Here is a 27,144-nt window from a genome sequence, read left to right as displayed (position 1 = left end):
AATATTCTGTTTTCTCTTTGTGTTTCAGAGGGCTCTTGGCTCTTTCCCTGCAATAGAAGTGAGACCACCTCAAACATACATTAAGTACGCTATAGATCATCTTGGCTGCTCAAGATCAATTAACCCACATGTCCACTAACCACATGCATATGTCTTTTTTCATCACACACATTGCTTTAATACCCCAAAGCCATGTTGTATTTTTTTTCTGCAGTTCCTATCAATGTGTTTGAGTGCATTAACTCAACAAAACCAATAGCAAGGCTGTAGGTACAATATCAGCTTGACTCTGTCTCACAAATTTTCATACTAGACATTTCTCATTCTCACTAGAATACAAATAATGGCAGTAAATTAATGAATTATAAATCACATTGACCAATTTATTTGCACCTTTAATATATTAAGTATATAACTGCACATAAATAAGGTATTTATATTTGGATTGTAACTATCCAGATGTTGTTTTTTTGTTACTGGATACTGGATTAGTGTATAACACTTCTGGAGCTACCACTATCTCAGAAGTAGAGAGTATTTCACCTGTTCCCCATCTAATTGTTTGATTTTAGAGTAGCTACCACTATCTCAGAAGTAGAGTATTTCACCTGTTCCCCATCTAATTGTTTAGTGTATAACACTTCTGGAGCTACCACTATCTCAGAAGTAGAGAGTATTTCACCTGTTCCCCATCTAATTGTTTAGTGTATAACACTTCTGGAGCTACCACTATCTCAGAAGTAGAGTATTTCACCTGTTCCCCATCTAATTGTTTAGTGTATAACACTTCTGGAGCTACCACTATCTCAGAAGTAGAGAGTATTTCACCTGTTCCCCATCTAATTGTTTGATTTTAGAGTAGCTACCACAAACATTGTATTATAGTTCAGAGTGATCTAGTGTTTCAAAGCATGTTTTAATTTTCAGTTTTTAGGATGAAACTGTGTTTGCAACCAGCGGGATGCTGCTGCTGGGTAGACTAACAAACTGGATACCTCCTACTTCCAATTATCAAACACACTTGGTTTGATTATCTGGAAAATGGTCCCTCTGGTACGGAGAAGATTGAACCAGGCCTATCTTCAAAGGTTCTAGAATCTTCTCTGTGAGAGAGAGGTTCTACAAGCTGATCTCTGGGGGAGACTTTAAGAGCTATCCATGGTTCTGATTAGATACAAAAGGATCATTCTGTACTTCTACCTCATTTTCAAAGTATGGAATAGAGATAATAAAGTATTATTAGTCAGATGGTGCCTCACACTTTAAATGTAATTGTTTCCTTTATGGAAACACATCGTCTTTTTACAGGTAGTCATTTTAATTAACAGCCCAGTACAGTGGCTTCTTTCACTTCATAAAGGATACATTTGAGGCTTGTGGGTTATTTCATCCACCCTAATATTTACTTTTCTCTCGCCATAATTTTTGCCATATTATTAGCTAAATCTACAGGTGATGCAGTGTTTGTGCGTTTTTGCATAAACATATGTAATCTAGTCATAATCATATTCATATTCAATAGACATTATGTTAAGACTTCCCAGTGAATGATTGTCACACTCTCCTACTGTATGCCTCCTCGAAATATTAGCTGCCAGTGCGGTTATTCGATGATTTGCCTCTGCAAGGACAGCATGACTAGTTCTGTCACAGCCATGTGAGTTTAGTGTCGCGATTCACATTTTCATTTTGGAAGGCTTCAAGGAAGAGCACCCGACCAACCCCCCCGGAGCACAAGTACAAATCCGTATCTTCGCATGTCAAGCCTCGTTATCAACTATTTTCAACCGTTTGCCAGGCGTTGTCTGGGATGCCCGGTGACTTTTTGGCGTTTTTTAATTACCGGTGACTGTATAACAGTGGTCTCGGAACTGTCACATAGTCTAGGCTATCATAGGAGGCATATTTGGTCTGTCATGCAATGGAGGCTCGGATTTTTACCCTTTATTTACTTATCATCGTCTGCTTGTTTCACGGTAGGCAACGTTGTGCATGTGTCATAATGTTATTATAGTGAGATTTTGAAACCGTGGGTTAGATGTTCGTTGTCAATTACAGAGAGGGCTTTGTCAATTACAGAGAGGGCTAGCCTTGTTTCGGTTACATGAGAAACTTAGAAGTGTAGCTTCTTCTGACATTGTTTTAGCCTACATCGACATAGATTTATCTTCGTGGCGGACCAGCCATTATTCGGCCATTAACAGCATCAAGGACAAGGTCCCTCACCTGTGTACACTTTGAACATGAAACAGTGCGCCTTGTAGCAAGAGTCCCCACTTAAATCTTAGACATAAGTTACATACTTATTATTACTACTATTATTATTTAACACACTACTCCTCTTATACTGTTTAAGCTAAAAACGCCGTTCAAACGTAAAAAAGTGCAAACTGGTCTGGTTTGAGTTGCTTGCATACAACTTTTTTGGATCTCTTTTTTTATTAAGCTTTTTTGTCCTCCGACTTTCATGGGATTTCCAGCACCATTCTTAAGGGCCCATTGTGACGTCATGATTCCCAACATGCCGCTCTATTCACTAAACAATGGAACCTTTGACACAAATCATCTACTTTGGCCACTTTTCCAACAATTTACACAAAAAGATCTGAAATCGATATTAAAATATACTCTACCAATCTAACAATATTAGTAACCGCATTAACCAATTATTTTCCAATTTTTTACAAATAACTGACATTTCAACCACTTTCCCATCACTTTAGACACAAACGTCGATTTAGACACCTTCGTCTACTTCTCAGCTTTTGATGATCAGCCTGATGATGTCACCAGGCAGGCCAAGACTCCATCCTACCAAAACCGTCTTTTCAAACAGCTCTTACACTAAAACGACATTGACATCATTTTCACAAAGTCACAGTATTATTCCAACTTCATACTATACACTATATACACAAAAGTACGTGGACAACCCTTAAAATTCTTCTATTTCAGCCACATCTGTTGTTGACAGGTGTATACAATCGAGCATACAGTCATGCAATCTCTATAGACAAACATTGGCCGTAGAATGGCCTTACTGAAGAGCTCAGTGACTTTCAACGTGGCGTGGTCATAGGATGCCAGCTTTCCAACAAGTCAGTTTTTCTCATTTCTGCCCTGCTAGAGCTGCCCTGCGTAACTGTAAGCGCTGTTATTGTGAGGTGCAAACGTCTACGAGTAACAGCGGCTCTGCCGCAAAGTGGTAGGCCACACAAGCTCACAGAACAGAGAGCTTCATGAAATTGATTTCTATGGTCGAGCAGCCGCACACAAACCTTAGATCACCATGATGAATAATGGTCTGGTATTTTTAATGGTTCGGGCTAGATCCAGGGAAATCTGGATCTAGCCCGAATCTTAACACTACAGCATACAATGACATTCTAGACTATTCTGTGCTTCCAACTTTGTGGCAACAGTTTGGGAAAGGCCCTATCCTGTTTCAGCATGACAATGCCTCTGTGCACAAAGTAAGATCCCATACAGAAAGGGTTTGTTGAGATCGGTGTGGAAGAATCTGACTGGCCTGCAAAGAGCCCTGTCCTCAACCCCATTGAACACCTTTGGGATGAATTGGAACTCCAACTGCGAGCCAGGCCTAATCACTCAAAATCAGTGCCTGACCTCACTAATGTTCTTGTGGCTGAATGGAAGCAACTCCCCGCAACAATGTTCTAACATTTAGTGTAAAGCCTTCCCAGAAGAGTGGAGTGTGTTATGGCAGCAAAGGGGGGACCAATTCCATATTCATGCCCATGATTTTGGGAATGAGATGTTTGACGAGCAGGTGTCCACATACTTTTGTTAATGTAGTGCATCAGCAGGTACAATTTACGCCTCTTAGAGCAAACAAGTGGAAACTGAAGGGTGCAGATCTTCTGATCAGCAATGAAGTGGAAAACTCAGTTTCAAAGGTGAATGATGAGGATGTATTTGGACTATTTTGGTATTTTTTTCCCCAACCTGATCTCATAGACTAGATGTAACAGTAGGGTAAAGCCAAGATTTGTGAAATGTTACATTTGGTATGGTTACACAAGACAGAATTTTACTTAAGGCAAGGAGTGGTGGATAGGTGGGAGTATAACGCAAATGTCTAGCAACCCAAAAGTTGTATGTTTGAATCTCATCACGGACAACTTTAGATAATTAGCTGCTTTTCATTACGTGCTACTTTGCAACTACTTAGCATGTTAGCTAACCCTTCCCCTAACCCTTTTAGATAACCCTTCCCCTAACCTTAACCCTTTAACCTAATTCCTCACCTTAGCCTAGCTAACATCAACGTTAGCCACCTAGCTAATGTTAGCCACAACAAATTGGAATTTGTAACATATCATGTGTTTTGTAAATTCATAACTTATTGTAAGTTTAGCAAATTCCTAACACGTTGTACATTTAGCAAATCTCTAACACATTGTACATTTAGCAAATTTGGAAAATATACAAAATGTATGATGGACATCCATAAATGAATACATACCATACGAACCATGACATATCATACTAAATGGAATGTTAAAATTTACATACAGAATAATACGAAATGCTCTGACACCAGGTTGTTTTTCCGGACTGCACTACCTTGCCGTTTGAGGTTATAGTTGCCGTTTGAGCTGATAGAGACAGACTGATGTGTCTCCAGATACGTGAAGCAGATGAGACCGGATGGGGTTCAAAAACATACAATCGAGATTATTTTGTTTGCCTTTATTTATAGTTGTATAACTTTGTATGAAATTGCACACCAGTATCAAATAAAAAAAATTATGCTGTATCTTAAAGCCTTGACTTTACTGAATGTGTGAAAAATTGGCACTACAAAAATAAATGCTTTCTGTTATACTGTTTTATAAAGTTCTTCGGAGTTGGAATTTGATCAGATCTCTGTCCCACTGTGCACAGACTACATACAGTTCAATGTCTAGTTTTGATTTACATTTGGTTGAGCTTTTATTTATTTTTCCAGACCGTAACATACAAAATGCAAAAAAATGTAGGGGTTGCAACCTGTGGGTGATGTGGGATGTCAGTGTCTTTGACGTGTGTGTGTGTGCGGGCATGAATGGCCCCTAGTGTCTCTACAGGGACAGCACCAGCGCAGACTGTACAAGGACCTGATGCGAAACTACAACCCTCTGGAGCGTCCCGTGTTCAATGACTCCCACTCGCTCACCGTACACTTCAGCTTCAGCCTCATGCAGATCATGGATGTGGTGAGTCTGATGAGCCATCTATCAACCCACACACACACACACACACACTGTAAGCACACAATGAAAGAAACACTGACAACATCACCGTAACACATTTTTAAAAAAAATGTGTAAAACCTTTTATTTTACTAGGCAAGTCAGTTAAGAACAAATTCTTATTTTCAATGACGGCCTAGGAACAGTGGGTTAACTGCCTGTTCAGGGGCAGAACGACAGATTTGTACCTTGTCAGCTCAGGGATTCGAACTTGCAACCTTTCGGTTACTAGTCCAACGCTCTAACCACTAGGCTACCCTGCCGCCCCATAGTGATGGATATATCAGATCTCCCCTCTGAGGCACTAGAGATGATATCACACACACACACACACACACACACACACACACACACACACACACACACACACACACACACACACACACACACACACACACACACACACACACACACACACACACACACACACACACACACACACACACACACACACACACACGTGTGAGCCACATTAACAAGGCTCCCTGTGCGGCTGTGTTTCCCGGTCGGTGCTCAGCTCACCCACAGTGCTGCTGAGAGAGGCAGCAGACCTTTTTCCCCCCTGTGTGTCTGATGCACTCCCCCCTGCCAGGGCACTGCCAGCAGGGGAGCTGAAACAACATACGGTGGCCCTCATCTCTCCACCATTACACCCAGCATCTGACAACCCTGACGTTCCCTGGCTCCACAGAATACCACTGTTTTTCAAAGTATCTACGTATTTGTTATTGAAGAGATTTTATTTATTTTTTTAAGAGGAAAGTGAGGATTTGTGGCAAAGTAGCAGTAGTTGAGGGATTTGAATCCACCCGGTCATGAGCATACTGTTTTGGCCCAAATCCTACTGTTGTGACAGAAACAGCCTCCCTGGGTGGAGTGTATATCATACACGTTCTATGGAACTGTCTGTGCGTACTGTAGATCTATAATCGAGATGGGAGGAAAGCACAGGCAGAGAATGGTGAATGTGCTGAAATGATCACTTACCATAATATCAGAGACGGAATTGGAAGGGAGCGTGTTTCCCAGGCAGAGCATTTTGACAAATGTGACATTAGTGAGTGATTTTTAACAATCTTATTTCAACTTTTCATGCCTACTGTTCTCTACGATACTACTCTTGCTGCTTCTTTCCAAATATCACTGTAAGTCTTGTAAAGGCCACAGTGTGTGCAGGCTTTTGTTCCCACCCATCTCTAATACACAGTTTTAAATGATAAACTACTTCAAATACCACAATTAGTTGAAAGGTGTGTTTGTGCTGGGCTGGAACAAAAGTCTGCACACAGAGGCTGTAACAACGGTTAATGTATTAACACCGGCTATTACGTTAATCTCAGTTAACAGGGACCCTCGAGAACAGTTGCCTATCCCTTAGTAAATAGCTACACTGAATATTTCATTGTCATTATTTGTTTCATTCTTTGTTTCACCATTTCTACTCTGTTGTTGGTGGAGATTGTGTTTTTGGGGGGGGACCCCAGCTGTGTGCTGCGTTGGGATTAAATGAGACCCTATTTCGTGCAGTGGGAGCCCTGCTGGATTGGGAAACATTAGTCACAATTCACTACACGTGCCTGCTCCCATTTTACTGTTAGCTAATCACATTTTAGGGTACAGAGCACATTGCGTCCATGATTATACAATATTACAAGGATGATTTAAGATCATTACATATAATATATTGTGAGGGGGAGAAAAAAAAATGTAAGTTAACAAATATACTTTGAAAAAGTTCAAAAAAACAAGTCATCAAATTAATCTGTGAGTCCGTGAGCATGAGGTTCATGTTTGCAGCTACTGTAATTGGCCAGTGACCATTTATGGAGCCACACAGTTGAGCCTTCCTGGAACTCCAATGCCAACAGCTGGGGTCTGTGGCGGCTGCAGCGTTTACCCATAAACAGGGGAAAAAATGATATGCATCCACTGGTAAAAGTTTAAGTATGCCACATTACCCACCGCCCAGCACCCACAGACCAATAACCTTCCCACTTTTAAACAACATTTACCTCAGGTCTTTTCACCTCAACCATTGCTTTGGAGCAGCGTGTGTCTTTTAATAGAAACCCTTGGTGGTGTTGTTACGCAGATGCGATAGCTACATGTTTTGCTACCTGCTGGTGAGAGGATTTAAAATGCAGGGCATTTATCAAAGTGACGTTATTCATAGTCATTTGCCCTTTATCGGCAAGTGGCCATATCTAAGACGAATTACAAGCTAGCGAAAAGTCCTGTTCCAGCAAGACTTTTATTAAGTGTGGCAGGTGGAGCGACAAATTAGAACATTTTCTAGCATTGGTTGGTGACAGACATTGATTGTGTTTGCATGTTTACAGGATGAGAAGAACCAGGTCCTGACGACCAACATCTGGTTACAGCTGGTGAGTTCTTTCATCATTCGAACCTCGAGTCTAAGAGTATGTGGCATGTGAAGATATGCGTCAAAACAGACAGAGGTTCATATCAAGACACTTGTCCTCCCATCACCCCCTTTCCTTCTCCCGGGCAGAGTGTCTTTTGTGATCATCTGTCCTCCTTTATCGAGTCAGACAATTAGGCCCCCTGTATATCAATGAACTCTACTAATGCTCCTCAATTACCAAGCAACATTAAATGTGCAGAATTTTAAGGGTCATGCTCAAGAACGTCCTTTGAGGATCTACTACACCTAACAAGCTTGATGGATGTGTCTGTCAGCTCTGCCCTTTATCCCAAAAACTTCCCCCGACACCCCTCCCCATCCTATCCCCCTCATCCTTGACAAACTGGCCCTCAGCTCCATTCCCAACCCTCACTGGGGAGTGCCACTACATTAAGAAAATTAAACCGTGCTCTCACAGACCATTGCAGATGGGCTAGGCTGCAGATGGGCTAGGCGAGCGCCAAAGGGACAGTGCCTAGATGGACTCAGAAGAAAATTGTGAATCAAATGTTCATGATAAGTGTAAGCCTTTAGCCAAATTATTTAGTCAGGTTTTTTTTCCAACTTGACTCCCAAAGTATCTAAATGAATTGGCTTCTCCCAAACCCTAGTATTTGACCTAGATAAATAGCTGTAGAACAATTTTTTTAATTTTTTTAACTCCCTCAACAGCGAAAAAGGAGGCGCGATGCTCGCTCTGCTTCTACTAATACTGCATTTCCCTTTTAGACACTCCATGTGGAGTTGAAAGGCTCTGTCAGGCTTGTCTTGTCAATATGGTGTTTGAATACGTTTTTGTAGGAAGTCATCTATAACCTTCCCTGAGTTTTTTTTATTTTTTTACTGAATGGTGTCACGCACACATTGTTATGTGGTACACTACTCCACTCGGCCATTTTGTGAACTCAAGTCCCCTTTGGAAAAAGCGAGTGTCATTGCTAAAGCTCAGATCGAATGTATTTTTTTGATGGGTGATTATTTTTCTATACTAACGCGCGCTTTTCATTCTAAACAAAGAATGACAATACAATTGTATGTTGTTAACAGACAGACATTGACATGGCAGAGCATTCTCAAAAGCCTGGTTCCTTTTGCACCTTTGGCAGTGATGGGGTGGAAGACTTGTGCTTTTTCCAGTTCACATAAAGGACATTGTAGCAGATTATTATCAGTTAGAAGCTACTTTTATAATACTAGTATTGGTTTTTAAGTATATGCATAATGACAAAACAGTACAGTAAAGACATGAATACAAATACTGTATGTAAACAAGTTTTCTTCTCAAATTTAATGAGCTTTCTTATCAGTATTGTGAATTCCCAGAATTCTCACGGTCTCTTAACGAAAGTTGTTTTTAAAATTTAGAGAAGCAACTAATCCCTTCCTAACGTCTCACACTCTTCATTCAGTGAGAAAGGTTGTTTCATCCCCTCAGGCTCAACCTTTTCTCCAGCACATTTTGTTTGTTAAATTGCCTCCAGTGCAAAGTAGTCTTTTAGCTTAATTTGATTTTAAGGGCTCAATGAATTTCCTTGCTGCCTCTCTCAATGTTTTGGAAAGCGATCCGCCCAGGCTCTGGTCCTGGAAGTCTGTATTTTGAGGGGAGAGATGTCTCTATGCCCCGAGCTGTGGGTATTTTTCAAATGTCAACATCCGTTACCGCGGCTCTTTAAAGGTTTCATGCCGGCAGAGGGAATGATTGAACTTGCATAAATAGCCCACAAGAGAAAAATATGATCTACAGCGTGAATTCCCATCTCCAGCAGATGCCTCCTCTCTGGTAATTTATTGTGCATATTTACTGCGTGCCATATTTCTGACAGCATAACATTTATTTACATGTGGGAGTTAAGGAACACTTTTGAGTGAACAGAGATTATTCACTCAGAGGTATTCACTTTGATTTTTTGGGGATTCCTCTCCCCATACATAACTCTCCTAAAGCTGGTTAGCCACTGGGATGAAACAATACCTTCTGCCACAAGATAAGTCCATTTAAATGACCCACTTATGTCGTCCAATTTGGACTAAGTTAAGCGTACCTGTCCTTTGCCAGGGAATATTTATGAGGATGAGTCCATTGTCAGAAGGTAATTATTTAATTAGAGATAATGACTAGAGAAAGAGAGAGTGAGTCAGTGAGCCTCCAACGAAACTGAGAGAGGCTCACCAGAGTGGGGTTGTGGTGTGCTGCTCAAAAAATGTTCTCCATTTGGGGAGGAAGAGGCCAGAGTTATAGGCTCGTCTTCTGTGTGAGGACATTCGGTGGAAATACGAGGTCTGGGCAGACCGCTCAAGTCTAATAATATACCTCTCCGTGCCTGACCAGCCGTTCAGAGTGCATAGATATTTTACACGGATGTTTCACAGTCATTGGGAATTTGTACTTTTCTGTATGCCTCGCTCTGTTCATTAGCTAGGTAACCTTATACAGTTACCCCGTGGGCAGATTATTAGGTCCAGATATACTGAGCATTTGTACCAAGTTCACAGTTAAACCGTTTTTTTTCCCAGAGGAAATTGACCAAAGAATGTAAAACAAAAATGCCAAATTAAAGTCATAAGAAGGAATAACACAGGGTGAAGGCATAATTTAATCCGTGTGTATATCAGACAACCACGGGTATGATGCAAAAATACTTTATTGTTCTATTTATGTTGGTAACCAGTTAATAATAATAAGGCACATTTGTTTTTTAGGGGGAAATGGCCAATATACCACGGCTAAGGGCTGTATCCAGGCACTCCGCTTCTGGCCTTATTGTTTAATTGAACCCTATTGCACCTGGTGCAAATTATTATGTAGTTAACCTGGACCATGTCTCACAACACGTGTAAGTGTCAATCTCTACAATGGGTAAATAACACACTTGATTATAACACATTAGTCTGTATCTGTGTGGTCTCCTAGTACTGGACTGACTACTACCTGCAGTGGAACACCACAGACTACCCTGGAGTTACCAATGTCAGGTTCCCTGACACCCAGATATGGAGGCCTGACATTCTCCTCTACAACAGGTAAGTAAACACTACTCATACATCATGGTACTGTATTGTGGGATTCATTCAGTGTGTTGGCTAGCTAGCCAGTAACATTTACTGTTAGAATTTGGATTTAAGAGAAGGTGAACCATCGTCCATTTGATGCACTTGCGTGTGTGTGTGTGTGTGGTGTTGTTTGTCTTCATTCGATGCCATTCATTCAACACAATGACTATTCAGCGAACTGAATGTGTTGCATCTTATATCAGAGCCATAATATGTTAAGTACATCAAAAAATAGTAAAAATAGCTTATGTGCCTGTCATGATTTATATTTCTTTGTTAAAGATATCAATGTGACGAGAGTGCCTACGCTAGCAGCCGAGGCTAGTCTGGATATGCTTCCTTATACTGAGCAATTGTTATGGAGAGCATCAGGAACGGAGCAGAGCTCCATTTGCATTTAGAGAAGGAGGCCCGATCAAAGATAAGCTCCAATAACTTGTCCAATGTGTTGATGTCAGTAGTGTAACGAGCGGGGGCGATATCAGAGGCAGAGAACATTGAGACCCTGAAGAATGTGCAGACGTTGTAGAGGAACTTTTTAATTAGCACACAGTGTTCTACTGAATTGTTTTTCCTGTGTAGACCATCAAACGTATATTTTGCAGATCAGATACAGGTGACACGTTTATTTGAGAGAAACGTATGAGTAAATAGGAAAGGTGAATGGTTGCTGTCTGAGTCAGATGCTGATAGGCTTATCTTTTTTATGAAGAGACACTTTCATCTGCACTGCTGTGCCTGTATCTTGCAGTGCTACAGCTAGCTGGAGTAACATGGATTTATGTTGAAGAGAAGCACAGACTGATACATTATCCAAGTGTGTGGGGGGGGGGGGCACTGTGCAGCTCTTGATTTGTTTGTGTGTGTTTGTGTCTGTCGTTGTCATTTCTTTGTGTATGGGCTGTCTGTGAAGCAGCTGAGCCTGCTTAATCTGCACATGCTCGACTCTGCTCATTCACATTCTAATGCAACTTCTTCACTAGTGTGTGTGTGTACAGTGTGTGTGCGTGTGTGTGTACAGTGTGTTAGTCTATGCCAGGGTTCCAGAACTGGCGGGATTTTATTTGTCCCCCCATGTTTTCTATTGTTGGACATAAAAGACTGTAAAAAAACACCAGCAAATCAGCTCCATGTATTCGCACACATAATAGCTCTCTAGATATATGGGATCGTATACACATGTAAGCAAGGTTTGAAATGATTATGTTTTAGTCCAATTTTATATCTGTTTGGGCTTCTTGCGGTAAATTTGCCGTCTACAAATTATTTGTATTTATGTTCCGGACCCCTGACCATCCTCTCAAGAAAAAATTGGCCCGCGGCTGAGTCTAGTTGATGATCCCTGGTCTATGCTATTTGTTTTGCACTATGCTGAGTAACTATGATTTACACAGCCCTTGCGCCGGCAGTGACACCCCATCTCTGCTGAGCTCTTTACGGTCTTGTTTTCCCACAAAATCTACAAGGTTAGATTTTATGTGCAAATAAAGCACTGATGGATGCTAACTGCTAATCTGTGTCCAAATGCTCAGCGCTGACGAGAGGTTTGACGCCAGCTTCCACACCAACGTCCTAGTCAACTCCACTGGCTACTGCCAGTATCTCCCCCCAGGTAAGCCTCCTTAACTTATCCTAGATCACAGGGGGAGGTCCATTCTCCTTATTCTCCCTGCAAAAGCCTCCACTGGTATATATCAGTGGGCCTGGAAATTGTGTCAAAATGGTATTGAGGTCAGGAAATAAGCCAGGTCAATTTGGTCAGAGAGGTCCCTCTGGGCCAATAAAAACAGCCATGAAAAGTTACGGATCTGAATGATGATGCAATCACTCTGTGTTCGTTCCAAGCTTCCACTATTCATTTAGTTTTTTTTCTGCTCCCACAAACAAAGCCAGTGGTGCCTGTGATGATGAACCTCCCAAACCTAATGGATTAAGTCGTGCAGAGCTGAATTAACTAGATTCTACACAACGCCATGCCGAATTAGAAGACATGTGAACCATTGTGGGTGTGTGTCGAGTGGGGCTGGCTGACACATGGTCTCCGTCGAGATATGGAGTGCAGTGTAGTCAAATAGCTCCCTATCTGCAAATCAGTCTGTAAATCAGCTTTATGACCTTTATGAATGTCATTGCGACAGGCATTGATTCATCTCAGAGTTATGAACGAGGCAGTGACTGAGATGTGGAAATTGGATGCGGGGGGTAATGTCTCTATAAGCTGTCACAACCCTCTCCCATGTCTACCCTACCACCTAGTTTGACCCTATCTTCTCTGACCCAGTAATGTAACCTCCGGGATGTAGACATACAAGTCCCTGACAGTATGTCACCAACAGGGGAACCAGCAGGACCTACGTGTAAGGAAGATGATCGCAAATGGCACCCTGTCTTAGTATCTCCCTCCAGCTGACTGCAGGAATTTGAGAAAAACACAGAGTTGTAACTGACAGAAATCAATAGAGCCACAAACAGCTGCATCACGATAGACAGCGGACATGAATTACTTTGGGGTCTGGATGGACGGAAAGAGGGGGCTATGCAAAACATGACAGCCGACCTGCTATCAACGACTAACTAATTCAGTCATATTCAGCCATTCACAAATGTCCAGAGAGACCCTTATTGCAGGGAAAAGTAATCCAACAAAGGCAGAATGGCTACTCCGGAAACGCTGTGCAGACTCTTAGAGATTGGGAACAAATTACCTTTTTCTGCCATTTTGTTTTGTGGGGGATCCAGGGCATGTAAATCAAAGAGCCCTGTCCCAATCCATCATGCTCAGGCTGGTTTGGCTCTTGCTTCTTCTCCCCCTCTCATATCAACAGTTTGGAGTTCCCCAGGGCTTCGTTGTTGGCCCCCTTATAACAAGGGGGAATTATTATTAATATCCCTCTTTCATCCCATCCTTCCATTCTGTTTACCATTTATTGATGTATTGCTTCGGTAACAGTTTATACAATTAAGCAAATTTGCTGCTTAGGAATCTTCAAGAGCACATGCTACATCGACGTGCGCTGGTTTCCCTTCGATGTCCAGCGCTGTGACCTCAAGTTTGGCTCGTGGACATACGGGGGCTGGTCTTTAGACCTGCAGATGATAGAGGCGGATGTGACTGGATACATTGCTAATGGAGAGTGGGACCTTGTGGGTAAGTTCAGTCCCGAATGGCAGAGAGCCATAGAAAGCAAGAGATGATAAAGAAATTACTAAGTGTGGATTATGCTCGAAGAAGTCTGAGGTTTGGTTCTATGATTACTATTTCAAATATCACACAGTTCCCTGTATGTAAGATCTATGCTAGACGTAGTGTGCGAACTAGGGCAGCTCTGAGGATCCACATTCATTGTAATAAAAAATAGAAAGCAGCTAGCAGCCACGACTGAACTAATATTCAAAAGACCAATGGCTTTGATGCCTCTAAAGACATCTGGTTGTTGAGGAATGGAACTGGATTTACATAACAATGATTATGTTCCTACATTTATTCAACAGCAATTAAAACTGTCCTGCTGTTATTTAGTGAACCCCCTGCAGGGGTGGGTTGGCAGATGCTTCCATGGAGCTCGTTTCACCTGGGGTGGGGGGGGGGGGGGGGGTCGTCGAATCTAGGCACTATTTGCCAAATCAAGCGCAACAAAGTGTGACGGGCAATTGGCATTTCGGTTTCCCTGACTGCTGCCTTACCCTGGTGTTTCTTTCGCATGCAGAGCTCTATTCAGAATGGGAATGACACGAAAAACACATGAGGCTTTACCACCCCTGATGGAATGGTTCTATTAGGTGATGTTTGCGCCCGCCCTCACCCTCCATAAATGGAATGGTCTAGGAGACCTTGGCTGTCTCTATTTTTACATAGACGGAAGAGTCATGTTGGGAGCTAATGATTAACAAAGGCCTGTTCATCGCTCCCTGGGGAGCCAAAACACATACATGTGCTTCCGAGAGACGGAAATGAAGAAATGGAGTGGGAGAGATGGAGCAAGAGATGATGGAGCAAGAGAGTGAGGAATGTGTCCTTAGGAGACCAACCAATGGAGCATTGAGGCCCCACGTAATAGAAATCGCAGGAAGTAATCTGGCTATTTCACCATCAACATGCTCTATGATTCCCTCCCATATGGCCATATACACAATCAAAACCAGTGTTCTAAAGATCATAAGTAGTGAAGCATGTAAGAGGACTGTTCACAATATTCACTCCCTGATGTACTTTCTTGATAACAAGAGGCTAGTCGTTGAAGCCTGTTATTGGTGTGTTCTGGCAGTGATTATGTAAGAAATAATCAACGAGGGGCTATACGTTCTCTGGAAAATAATGCATGACGTGGAAGGTGTGTTCCACGATGTGCTAGCGGAGTGGAATAAACCTTCCACGGAGTTGCATTATTTTCCAGAGAAAGCATAGAGCCCTGAGTTGATTATAACCCGTTCATACCATGACTATAATTTAACATATTTGCTGCTATAAATATATTGCCAGTAGAAATGTGACAACATCCACTGAAGTAGCTAGCAAGTTTACTAGCTAGCTAGACAGCTAAGGTAGTTCCTTTGGCAACCAAACAGACTTGCTACCTTAGCTAACCAAACCTTCATCCTAGCTTGCTATTATAAAAATCAAATTCAACAAAGCCAGTCATGTTTTCAGCTCGACTTTTGCTTTCAAAGCAGCTCAAACATAGAACATGTAAGAATTAACTTCATAGCTATAAAATGATACCGTTCAATTGTACCGTGGGTAATAGGGACATAATGCGCACTCTAGAATGCCCTTCCAGCCAATCAGAAACAAGTATTCAACAATGCCATGGTATAAGATAGTATAACAGTAAACATCTATGTATACAATAAGGATGCATACGTGTGCCGATACTGTAATTCTCTGTCTGTGTGTGTGATGCAGAGGTCCCCGGACGGCGGAACGAGCGTTTCTATGACTGCTGTAAGGAGCCTTACCCTGACGTGACCTTCACGGTGGTGATGCGTAGACGCACCCTCTACTACGGCCTCAACCTGCTCATCCCCTGTGTCCTCATCTCCACCCTGGCCCTGCTCGTTTTCCTGCTGCCTGCGGACTCTGGAGAGAAGATCTCACTGGGTGAGACTGGGGTGGGTGCGTGTGCGTGAAAGGGTTGTGTGTGTGTGTGTGAGCGGTGTTGGTAAGGTACATGACTAAATACCATACCAGGGTATGCTTTTCTTCTTGTGATGAAACAGGCGTTTTTAGACAGCGGTTGTACCCTACTGTTATGGTCTGCTCTGTTGCTTTCTATCACAAATGCATGAGTAACATACGGAATGTTTGTGTGCCAAATGTGTGGTGTCGCTGAATATTTGTTTGTGTGTTTGTGTCCGTGCGTATGAGGGAAGTAGGTTTGTAAAGTGCACACTCTTGACTGGCGTTCAATCTATGCTAGCAGGACCGACACTCAGCCCAAAGGCCGTCTGTTGAATTTTAGGGCAACTAAACGCCCCCCCTTCACTGACCGGACAACCCACTCTGTCTACATGAACCAAACTTTATATACAGTAGAGATGTTTATGTATGTGAAGGTTTTTACATATAGATGTCTCTGTATAATTCATCCTATGCCATTTTGACTGATGGGCATGTCTGCAGTTTACCCAAAACAAAAGTAAAAAGCAATTTTGAAAAGGTAGGCCTAAATACATTATTCATGCCAGTTGACTTGGCTGCATCTGAATTCATTCATCCACTTTGATTCATTTAGGTGGACTGGCAGTACACAGATCCCTACCTACAGTAATACACACACACACAGGCATACACACACTGCCAAACTGAGTTAAAAGAGCATATGTTATCCTCACACAGATAGCTTGTGACATGCTTAAGCTGCATCTATATGCTATAGGTAGTTACAGTAGTATGTAACCCCCCCAAAAAACTACAGTGCATAAGACACAACACATTTAACCACTGCCTATGGGCACTGCCCAGACTAGCGACCAGTCTTCCCAGTGATGGCAGAGGGGGGCCAGATATTTGCGGTGTGCTTCTGTTAGAGCAGCGCTGCAGGGGCCAGTCCCCCAAGACCTCTATGCTTCTGGCTGTAGCTGGGTTGTGGCTGTGGGCTGCCTGTCTGCCTGTCTGCGTGCATGACTGGGCTTGAGCTTTGGCTGGATCCTCAGACCAGGTGAACTGGAAATGCCCTCTCTTGCCTGCCCAGAGAGACCTGGAGATGATTGTGTGTTTTGTGTTTTTGTGAGTCTGCGTGTGTGTGTGTGTGTATGAAGCAGCCTACCTGCCAGAATGAGTTCAACTACGTAGGACCATAATAATATGATTAATATTCCAATTCTATGCATAGGATATAGGTGTTTAACATGGGTGTGTTTTTTTCTTGTTGTATGCAACAAACCACATCTACAGTATGTTATCGTACAATTGATGACAAATACTATTTACAGGTGCTTTTAGATGCTTCTAGTTTTCAGAGTAAGAAACGTGGCTGAGCAAACAATAGAAATGTTAGAAATTAGAAAGGTTTGCTAATTTATTGAAAATGAAATCTAATTTACTTAAAGTATTCACACCCCTGAATCAATACATTGTAGAAGCACCTTTGGCAGCGATTACATTTGTGAGACTTTCTGAGGTAAGTCTCTATGAGCTTTCCACACCTGGATTGCGCAACATTTGCCCATTATTCTTTTCACAATTCTTCAAGCTCTGTCAAATTGGTTGTTGATTATCGTTAGACAGTCATTTACATACATTTTTAAGAAGACTTAAGTCAAAACTTTTTTTTTTTTACTTTTTTATCCTGAAAACACCCCAGTCATTAACGATTACAACCATACCCATAACATGATACAGCCACCACTATGCTTGAAAATATGGAGAGTGGTACTCTGTAATGGGTTGAATTGGATTTTCCCCAAACATAACACTTTGTATTCAGGACAAAAAAGTGTTTTGCAGTATTACTTTAGGGCTTTGTTGAAAACAGGATGCATGTTTTGGAGAAATTGTTTTATTATTAACAGGCTTCCTTCTTTTCGCTCTGTCAATTATTGTGGAGTAAGTACAATGTTGATCCATCCTCAGTTTTCTCCTATCACAGCCATTCAACTTTGTAACTGTTTTAAAGTCACCATTGGCCTCGTGGTGAAATCCCTGAGTGGTTTCTTTCCTCTCCGGCAACTGAGTTAGGAAAGACACCTGGATCTTTGTAGTGACTGGGTGTATTGATACACCATCCAAAGTGTATTTAATATCTTCACCATGCTCAAAGGGATATTCAATGTCTGCTTTTTTTACCCATCTACTAGTAGGTTCCTTTCTTTGCGAGGCATTGGAAAATCTCCCTGGTCTTTGTGGTTGAATCTGTGTTTGAAATTCACTGCTCGACTGAGGGACCTTACAGATAATTGTATGTGTGGGGTACAGAGATAAGGTAGTAATTCCAAAATCGTGTTAAACACTATTATTGCACACAGAGTGAGTGCATGCAAGTTATTACGTGACTTGTTAAGCACATTTTTACTCCTGAACTTACTTGCATTATCTCAGGCTCCCGAGTGGCGCAGGGGTCTAAGGCACTGCATCTCAGTGCAAGAGCCGTCATAACAGTCCCTGGTTTGGATCCAGGCTGTATCACATCTGGCCGTGATTGGGAGTCCCATCGGGCGGCGTACAATTGGCCCAGCGTCGCCCGGGTTTGCCTGGGGGGTAGGCCGTCATTTCAATAAGAACTTGTTCTTAACTGACTTGCCTAGTTAAATAAAGGTTAAATAGATACAAATAATACTAATTGACTCGAGACATTTCAACTTTTCATTTGTAATTATTTGAAAGAAATTACACAAACCTAATTCTACTTTGACATAATGTGGTATGGTGTGTAGGCTGGTCACAAACAAGTCTCAATTTAATCCATTTTAAATTCAGGCTGTAAAACATTTTTTTTTTAATTGAGGGGTGTGAATACTTTCTGTATGTAAAACTAAGATGTGGCATAAAAATGGCTTATGGTTTGATAGGATCTGGCACATGGCTCATCCCTAAACAATGTATTATGCTCATAATTAATGTAGAGCATATTGAGACAGTATTATAGAAAACTACATTTTCAAGATGCTTCAATTAACTACTTGAGCCACGTCTCCCCCTCCCACTGGATGACTTATGGTCTGAAATCAATATCTGCTGGCAATGAACTGACTTGAAACTCCGAGTCAAACTGCAAGTAACATTTTCCCAAGTGATTCCACAAGATAGTGTGTGTGTGCGTGCTGTGTGTGTGTTCCTGTGTGTCTGCATGCATGTGTGTTTCCATCTGTGTCTGTATACAAATGTATCGACTGGATGCATCGAAGAATACAGTAGTGGTTAATGAGAGGAAAGCGCTCTATCCATCTTGATCCTTGGATCGCCTGGCTTTATTGATCCTCAGAGTTCATTAGAAAACTTTGGGAAGTGTGCTGCTGGTGAGTCCTAGCCCACTGTACACTGAATAAAATAAGGTTTTTAAATGGTTCTTCTTCTTAAGGTTCCTTGGAGATCTCTATTCCAATAAAGAACCTTTGAGCTAAGTGTGGGGGGGTTCTTAATGGTGCATCTACAGTCTAAAGAATTCGAAAAGGTTATTGAACTGTATGGAGGCCTGCCGATGTGTCACTTTCATAGAACACAGTAAATTGGCCAGTGTCAACTGGTGTTGAATTTCAGTGTAACATTTGTAGTGTTGATTCGGGAGTTAAATTAACTCTCAGTGGTGTAAAAGAACCCCAGTGTTGGTGTTAATAACCAGAGTTGAACCAAAACCATTCATTATCTTATTTCCCAGCATGTTCTTTTGCAGGTTTGATGTTTGAATTGTTTGTTTCAATATCTATGTTTTTGCATTGATTCATTCATTCATTTTAGACTGAAATATAAATAACATAAATGGTTCTAAAATATTCCAATCTGTTACTTGGACTTATTGCAAAAGTTACTGAAATGATTGTTCCAGTTTAGATGCTTTAGGTAGTCTGATATCTTAGTCTCCCCTACCCTGGCCGTCATTCTGAATGCAGGTTGTGGGTGAATAAAAATGAAAAATGTTGCATATCCCCACACTGGCTGGATTTCAAAATAAATTACACATCACTTGGCAAGCCAACATAATTAATCAGACTGACCATCTGATGCAGGCCCAGTAAAATAAAAAATAAAAGCAAATTATTTCAATATATGTTCACTCAGATTTATTACCGGTGTGAATATATAGTCTACCTCAAATGTTGAAATATAATTTTAAAACATGTCCCGAGAAGAACAACGATGCATTGGCAGGGCAATCCAAGCAAGAGGCGTCATTACAGTCCATGGTTCGGATCCAGGCTGTATCACATCGGGCAGTGTACAATTGGCCCATCGTCGTCCGAGTTTGCCCGGGGTAGGCCGTCATTGCAAATAAGACTTTTTTCTTAACTGATTTGCCTAGTTAAATAAATGAATTGTCTTAAACAGACGTTTTGGGAGATCAGGGTAGAGAAGTAGTTCGCTCTTGCATCTTTAACTGCAACAAGTAAGTTCTCATCAGATCCTTCATTATCTCGTAGAACACTTGAAGTTGACAGGCCTTCCATTTACATTCAGCCTTTCTAAGTTCACTTCTAATGAATGCGCTACCCTTTTCTTCTCATTTGTACATAGTTTTTTTTACACCTTTATTTAACTAGGCAAGTCAGTTAAGAACACATTCTTATTTTCAATGACGGCCTAGGAACGGTGGGTTAACTGCCTTGTTCAGGGGCAGAACGACAGATTTGTACCTTGTCAGCTTGGGGGTTTGAACTCGCAACCTTCCGGTTACTAATCCAACGCTCTAACCACTAGGCTACGCTGCCGCCCCATGGCGGTTGAAAATGAAATGTCTCTCTCTTTTACATAAACCACAATAATGACTATGATAACATGATAATAACTATAATACAGATAAGCACTATGATGGCATGGTGATAACACGATAACCACTATGATAGCACGAGAATCACTTCGATAACACGATAACCACTATGATAGCACGAGAATCACTTCGATAACACGATAACCACTATGATAGCACGAGAATCACTTCGATAACACGATAACCACTATGATAGCACGAGAATCACTTCGATAACACGATAACCACTATGATAGCACGAGAATCACTTCGATAACACGATAACCACTATGACAGCACGAGAATCACTTCGATAACACGATAACCACTATGATAGCACGAGAATCACTTCGATAACACGATAACCACTATGATAGCACGAGAATCACTTCGATAACACGATAACCACTATGATAGCACGAGAATCACTTCGATAACACGATAACCACTATGATAGCACGAGAATCACTTCGATAACACGATAACCACTATGACAGCACGAGAATCACTTCGATAACACGATAACCACTATGATAGCACGAGAATCACTTCGATAACACGATAACCACTATGACAGCACGAGAATCACTTCGATAACACGATAACCACTATGACAGCACGAGAATCACTTCGATAACACGATAACCACTGTGATAATGTGATAATCACTATGATAACATGCTAATCACTAGGATACCTTAACATGATTACAGCATGTCTGGTGATGTACAGTAGGTTCTGTCTTCTAATGGTCTGTCTGTCTCCCTCTTTTTCTTCCTTTCTCCAGGTATCACTGTGCTGCTCTCTCTAACTGTCTTCATGCTCTTGGTAGCCGAGATCATGCCGGCCACCTCCGACTCTGTTCCTCTCATAGGTAAGTGCTCAGGGAGACCTTCATCCTCACCCTACTCCATCTATCCATTTTCTCATCTGTCCGTTTCTCCAGCCGTCTGTTCATCCCAGTCATCCACTCATTCCTTTTCGTCTATCCATCTGTCCCCTCTGTGTCACCACATTGGTAAGACGAACCGGCCCTCAATGACTGAGGTAGAAAGAGCTGATGAAACAGAACAAGTGACACACGCTCCTTTAAAGCGAAACTGGGTGGCACCTCATTTGTCACAGACAGTGACGCTACAGAATACACTAGGTCATTAATCGGTTGGACTGACGAGATATAAGTGCGATCACTCACCCATGAAACTTGGGGTGTATTTATAAGCACCAAATGGAGGGAAAACATACTGAGACAGCGAGGGACTACCTGAACTTGGCAAAACATTTTACTACGCTGTGCCCTAATGAATAGAACAACCCTGACTACTTAGCATCTGAGACCTCCGCGCTCAAGTGGCAGGCAGTCAGTCTGGCAAGCAAATGGGTCAATGGATTCATTTGACAAGCAAATGGAAGAATAGAGACTTGGCGTTGATTGCAGTGCCGCGTGGGAGTATAGTTAGCAGGCTATTTTTATAATTTGATGAATGTATTGATATTGAGCAATGCTCAAAGCAATGGATGTGCGCGTGTAATCTTTTCCGCTTATGAATCTGCAGTTCAAGCCCAATGACCGTCATATTTTTACCAATGGCAGATATTTATATTCTTAAACATATTGATATCCTCATCTCAGCTATTTCCCTGCATGCCACCCAATTGCTTCCACATTATCTTCAAGCTATCCCCCCCTAACATGATATGATGGCCCATTTGGTCTCTGCCTTGAGGAACATATTCAGCTTGCCAGGGCTGGCTCTAACCTTATCATACTATGTCTGTCATTGACTGACATATTTGAGGAACATTTGCACTACCAAATTACGAAATTGCACCCCGTGTTGCATAGTCTGCGTGTAGGGCAGGGTGGCCCTGCAGCTTGCCGTAGCGTTCAGAGAGATTAGAGATAGAAATGTTGTATTTTCTGCAGACATCCCTTATTAGCTACATTACTATCTTCAACATTCTGAACACTGCGACCGACTGAACACCAGGCACGGTTCAGATGCTCATCTCTGAGAGGCTCTTTTTCGGGGCATACATCAGTATGCAAGACAGGAAAAACCTCCTGCTGTGTGGCTCAGTTGGTAACAGCATGGCACAAGTAATGCCAGGGTTGCGGGTCCAATTCCCAAAGGGATCACATACACAAACTATGTATGCATTCACTGTACTGGAAGTCGCTTTGGATAAAAGCATGTGATCTGTGGCATATATTAACTGAATGTGCCCTTGGTCTCCTGCCATAGTATATAATCCCCTATGATTCCTCAGAGTTATTCTCTCTCTCTCTCTATATATATATATTTATTTATTTGTATTCCAGCCCAGTACTTTGCCACCACCATGGTCATCGTGGGCCTGTCCGTCATCGCCACCGTCCTGGTCCTCCAGTACCACCATCATGACCCGGACGGAGCCAAAATGCCAAAGTGGGTGAGTCCATGTCCGCCCATTCCCGCGTTCTGCATTCACTCGGAACGCCGGATACACTCGGAATTCCAAATGCTGACATTCCATTAAGGTAGAATTGGACCTGAAGGTTAAGGGTTCTACATCAGCGGATCAGCGGCTGCTCCTTGGTCTGAGGTGTGTGTGTGTGTGTGTTAGTCAGGGTTAGTGGGCAGTTTGAGTATTGGCGTGAGAGGAATGCCAATGTGATTTGAAAAAGAGGGGAGGGGAGGGGAGGAGAGACTGCTGGCCAGGCTTGAAGGGCAGATGGAAGGGAGTGGAGAGAGAACAGAACTTTGGACAATTTGGATGATGCAATTATAAGCCTTATTAGACATGATAAAGGTCCATACATGCTAATAACAAGATGTAAGCCATTATATCGGCAGGTTACCAGAGGTTATTCCAACACTTTTTCTATAGCAGGAACACTCATTTATTATGTACCGAGTGTGTTGTCATATGTTTTCTGTGATCTGAACTATAAACACCATGGGACCAGGCAGCCGTCATACCGCTCAGGAAGGAGACTCATTCTGTCTCCTAGAGATGAACATACTTTGGTGCGAGATGTGCAAATCAATCCCAGAACAACAGCAAAGGACCTTGTGAAGATGCTGCAGTAAACATGTACAAAAGTATCTATATCCACAGTAAAACAAGTCCTATATAGAAACAACCTGAAAGGCCGCTCAGCAAGGAAGAAGCCACTGCTCCAAAACTGCCATCAAAAGCCAGACTACAGTTTGCAACTGCACATGGGGACAAATATTGTACTTTTTGGAGAAATGTCCTCTGGTCTGATGAAAAGAAATTAGAACTGTTTGGCCATAATGACCATCGTTATGTTTGTGAGGAAAAGGGGGGAGACTTGCAAGCTGAAGAACACCATCCAAACCATGAAGCACGGGGGCGGCAGCATCATGTTGTGGGGGTGCTTTGCTGCAGGTGGATCTGGGCACTTCACAAAATAGATGGCATCATGAGGACGGAAATGTGGATATATTGAAGCAACATCTCAAGACATCAGTCAGGAAGTTAAAGCTTGGTCGTAAATGGGTCTTCCAAATGGACAATGACCCCAAGCATACTTCCAAAGTTGTGGCAAAATGGCTTAAGGACAACAAAGTCAAGGTATTGGAGTGGCCATCATAAAGCCCTGACCTCAAACCTATAGAATATTTGTGGGCAGGCCTGAAAAAGCGTGTGCGAGCAAGGTGGCCTATAAACCTGACTCGGTTACACCAGCTCTGTCAGGAGGAATGGGCCAAAATTCACCCAACTTATTGTGGGAAGCTTGTGAAAGACTACCCGAAACATTTGACCCGTCAAATACTAATTGAGTGTATGTAAACTTCTGACCCACTGGGAATGTTATGAAATAAATAAAAGCTGAAATAAATCATTCTCTCTACTATTATTCTGACATTTCACGTTCTTAAAATAATGTGGTGTAGGAAATGAAATCGATAGGATGTGAAAAATATTGTAAACTGATATTTTTTTCTCGAAAACATGTATAGCTACAGTATACCAAGAGAACATAATCGGACTGAAAAGCCATGTTAAAATTGTCCGTGTCCGTGTTAGAATTGGGAGCGAATGCACAATGCTTGCATAGTGATTATCTCCTGTGCATGTTTCTCTCCTCTGTTGTTGATATTCTATTCTTGTCTCTCCTCCCCCTGGTGTACATAAACACACGGACACTGACACGCATACATACATACACACACACTCTCTCTCTCTCTCTCTCTCTCTCTCTCTCTCTCTCTCTCTCTCTCTCTCTCTCTCTCTCTCTCTCTCTCTCTCTCTCTCTCTCTCTCTCTCTCTCTCTCTCTCTCTCTCTCTCTCTCTCTCTCTCTCTCTCTCTCTCTCTCTCTCTCTCTCTCTCTCTCTCTCTCTCTCTCTCTCTCTCTCTCTCTCTCTCTCTCTCTCTCTCTCTCTCTGTCTCTCTGTCTCTCTGTCTCTCTCTCTCTCTCTCTCTCTCTCTTCCCCACAAAGACACGCGTGGTGCTCCTGAACTGGTGCGCCTGGTTCCTGCGTATGAAGCGGCCCGGCGAGGAGCGTGTGCGTCTGGCCTGCCACAACAAGCATCCGCGCAACAGCCTCTCCAGTGTGGAGCTCAGTATGAGCCAGGGGACCCTCCAGCCCACCAATGGCAACATGCTCTACATTGGCTTCCGGGGCATGGAGGGCATGCACTACACCACCACCCCCGACTCTGGCGTCATCTGCTCCAGGCTGGTGGGGGCAGGGGACGAGGAGGTGCTGCTACCCGGGGCCGGGCTGCCCAACTTGGGCAGCATGGCAGGCGGCACCGGGGTGGGGGTGGCGAGCCCCGTGGACTCCGACATGTCCAAGATCCTGGAAGAGGTGCGCTACATCGCCAAGCGCTTCCGGGGCCAGGACGAGGACGAGTCGCTGTGCAATGAGTGGAAGTTTGCGGCATCTGTGATTGACCGGCTGTGCCTGATGGCGTTCTCTGTGTTCACCATCCTCTGCACCATCGGCATCCTCATGTCAGCGCCAAACTTCGTGGAAGCCATCTCCAAAGACTTCTTCACCTGAGCGGGCTGTTTGTGTTGGAGGATGAGAGGGATGGGGTCACGTGTGTGTGTGTGTTTGTTTGGGGGGGGGGGTGTACATATATACACACACAAAAGCACACACACGTACAGTCTCACACACAATCTCACATATACACACACACACATTCCCACTTGCACTCACATGCATTTACCTTTACCTCACATCTTTACCTATGACTTATATCAGCTGACTACCCCACTCTTCAGTATTTTCACATATTTTTCACATACGTTACTGTATTTAGAGTGGCTATTATAATGGCACAACTTATAGCAATACAAATGTGTTCATCATATGTGGTGTGAATCTGTGATCAATTGAGGTCTTCATCAACAATGACTGTGTATATTAAGTAGCACTTTGGGGATGTTCCAGAAAGCAGGATCATTGAGTTAACCAGCTAGCTTACTGAAATCCATATTTTTGAGAAATATACACTTGACATTGGCATAGTATATATTAATCAACCATCAAAAACGCATATTCAAGCTGAGCTAAATTAACCAAAAAATTCAAGAGATATATATGATCGTTGATATGTTAGCTAGATAACGTAAGGATTAATTTGATTTTATCACAGGCTATTGGAAGTATACATGGGTGAAAATGTTTGTTCCAAAAAAGATTGGTGTTTGTAATGTTCATTCGTGTACAGTACATGTAAAATGGAAAAAGTAGTTTCCCTTGTTTATGCCTTTCAAAGGAAATCTCTAACGTTCATGCTGAGTTTCTCTCAATCTAAAGCTCGTTTCATAGATTTGCTCGAGTGAATTGAAGAAACTGCCCCAATTGCAAAATGTAGATCATTTCTGTTTTCTTTCCTTCTGCATTATACGTTCAATTCCCAAGAGAACAGCCATGCCAATAATAATTGTAACAGTGTTTTGGACTTGTGATTTTTGTGCTATTTATTCTTTGTTTCACTGCTTTGTGCCACTGACCCATTTGACATGCATGGAACCTATGACATTTGACGTAAGTGTTTGGACGAAAAGCGTACAATGAGGGAGTTCAGGTGCAGTGGAGTGCAGTGATCCCTAGTGTCACCCTGGAATGAAGGACAAGTTCTGCTCGAATACTTCAGGTGTGTATTCACCAGGATCCAAACGGGAAGGATCTAACTAAATGTGTCCAATAGAAACTCTTGTTTTCTTTGGTAACCGTTTTTCCATTGCCAAACGTTTTGCAGCAGTTTGCTACGTTGTGCAGTAATGAATACACCCCCAGGCAGTTTGAAAATGGTTTCATACCTTCTGAATATGACCCTGGCTTGGGTTTTCCATCGCCCTCTGTTCTCCTCAACTGTTCCTCTGTACTGTAAAAGCTGCATGGGAGCCTACCGCTCTTCCCGTCCACCTTTATCATTTAACCTTTAACCCTTAAACCTTTGTCGTTTATGTGCACTTGCATCCATGCCCAGAATACATTTTGATCCATGCACAAAAATAAATGTATTTTTCTAGATGTCACGTGA

At 42.3% G+C, this 27,144-nt stretch overlaps 1 protein-coding gene across 1 annotated transcript; it reads left to right on the top strand.

Annotated features, from left to right (window-relative positions):
- Positions 1-1,565: 1,565 nt before the first annotated feature.
- On the top strand, positions 1,566-27,144 carry LOC109877812 (neuronal acetylcholine receptor subunit alpha-7). The gene is made up of 10 exons (XM_020470021.2): positions 1,566-1,976; positions 5,080-5,219; positions 7,595-7,639; positions 10,592-10,701; positions 12,264-12,343; positions 13,712-13,879; positions 15,635-15,829; positions 21,418-21,504; positions 22,954-23,063; positions 25,083-27,144. Exons 1-10 carry the CDS (start codon positions 1,922-1,924, stop codon positions 25,647-25,649), a joined length of 1,557 nt encoding a protein of 518 aa, XP_020325610.1. The 5' UTR covers positions 1,566-1,921; the 3' UTR covers positions 25,650-27,144.

This window comes from Oncorhynchus kisutch, linkage group LG22 (genome assembly GCF_002021735.2).
Source record: "Oncorhynchus kisutch isolate 150728-3 linkage group LG22, Okis_V2, whole genome shotgun sequence".
Taxonomy (NCBI): domain Eukaryota; kingdom Metazoa; phylum Chordata; class Actinopteri; order Salmoniformes; family Salmonidae; genus Oncorhynchus; species Oncorhynchus kisutch.
Note: the sequence above shows the minus strand (reverse complement) of the source record. Positions and strands in the feature narration are given on the sequence as shown.

Bases quoted from the DNA above. Each gene is read 5' to 3' on its own strand.
- LOC109877812 (XM_020470021.2), top strand. From the start codon at position 1,922: ATGGAGGCTCGGATTTTTACCCTTTATTTACTTATCATCGTCTGCTTG. The intron at 12,344-13,711 runs GTAAGCCTCCTT...TTTGCTGCTTAG, and splicing joins CTGCCAGTATCTCCCCCCAG to GAATCTTCAAGAGCACATGC. The intron at 13,880-15,634 runs GTAAGTTCAGTC...TGTGTGATGCAG, and splicing joins TGGAGAGTGGGACCTTGTGG to AGGTCCCCGGACGGCGGAAC.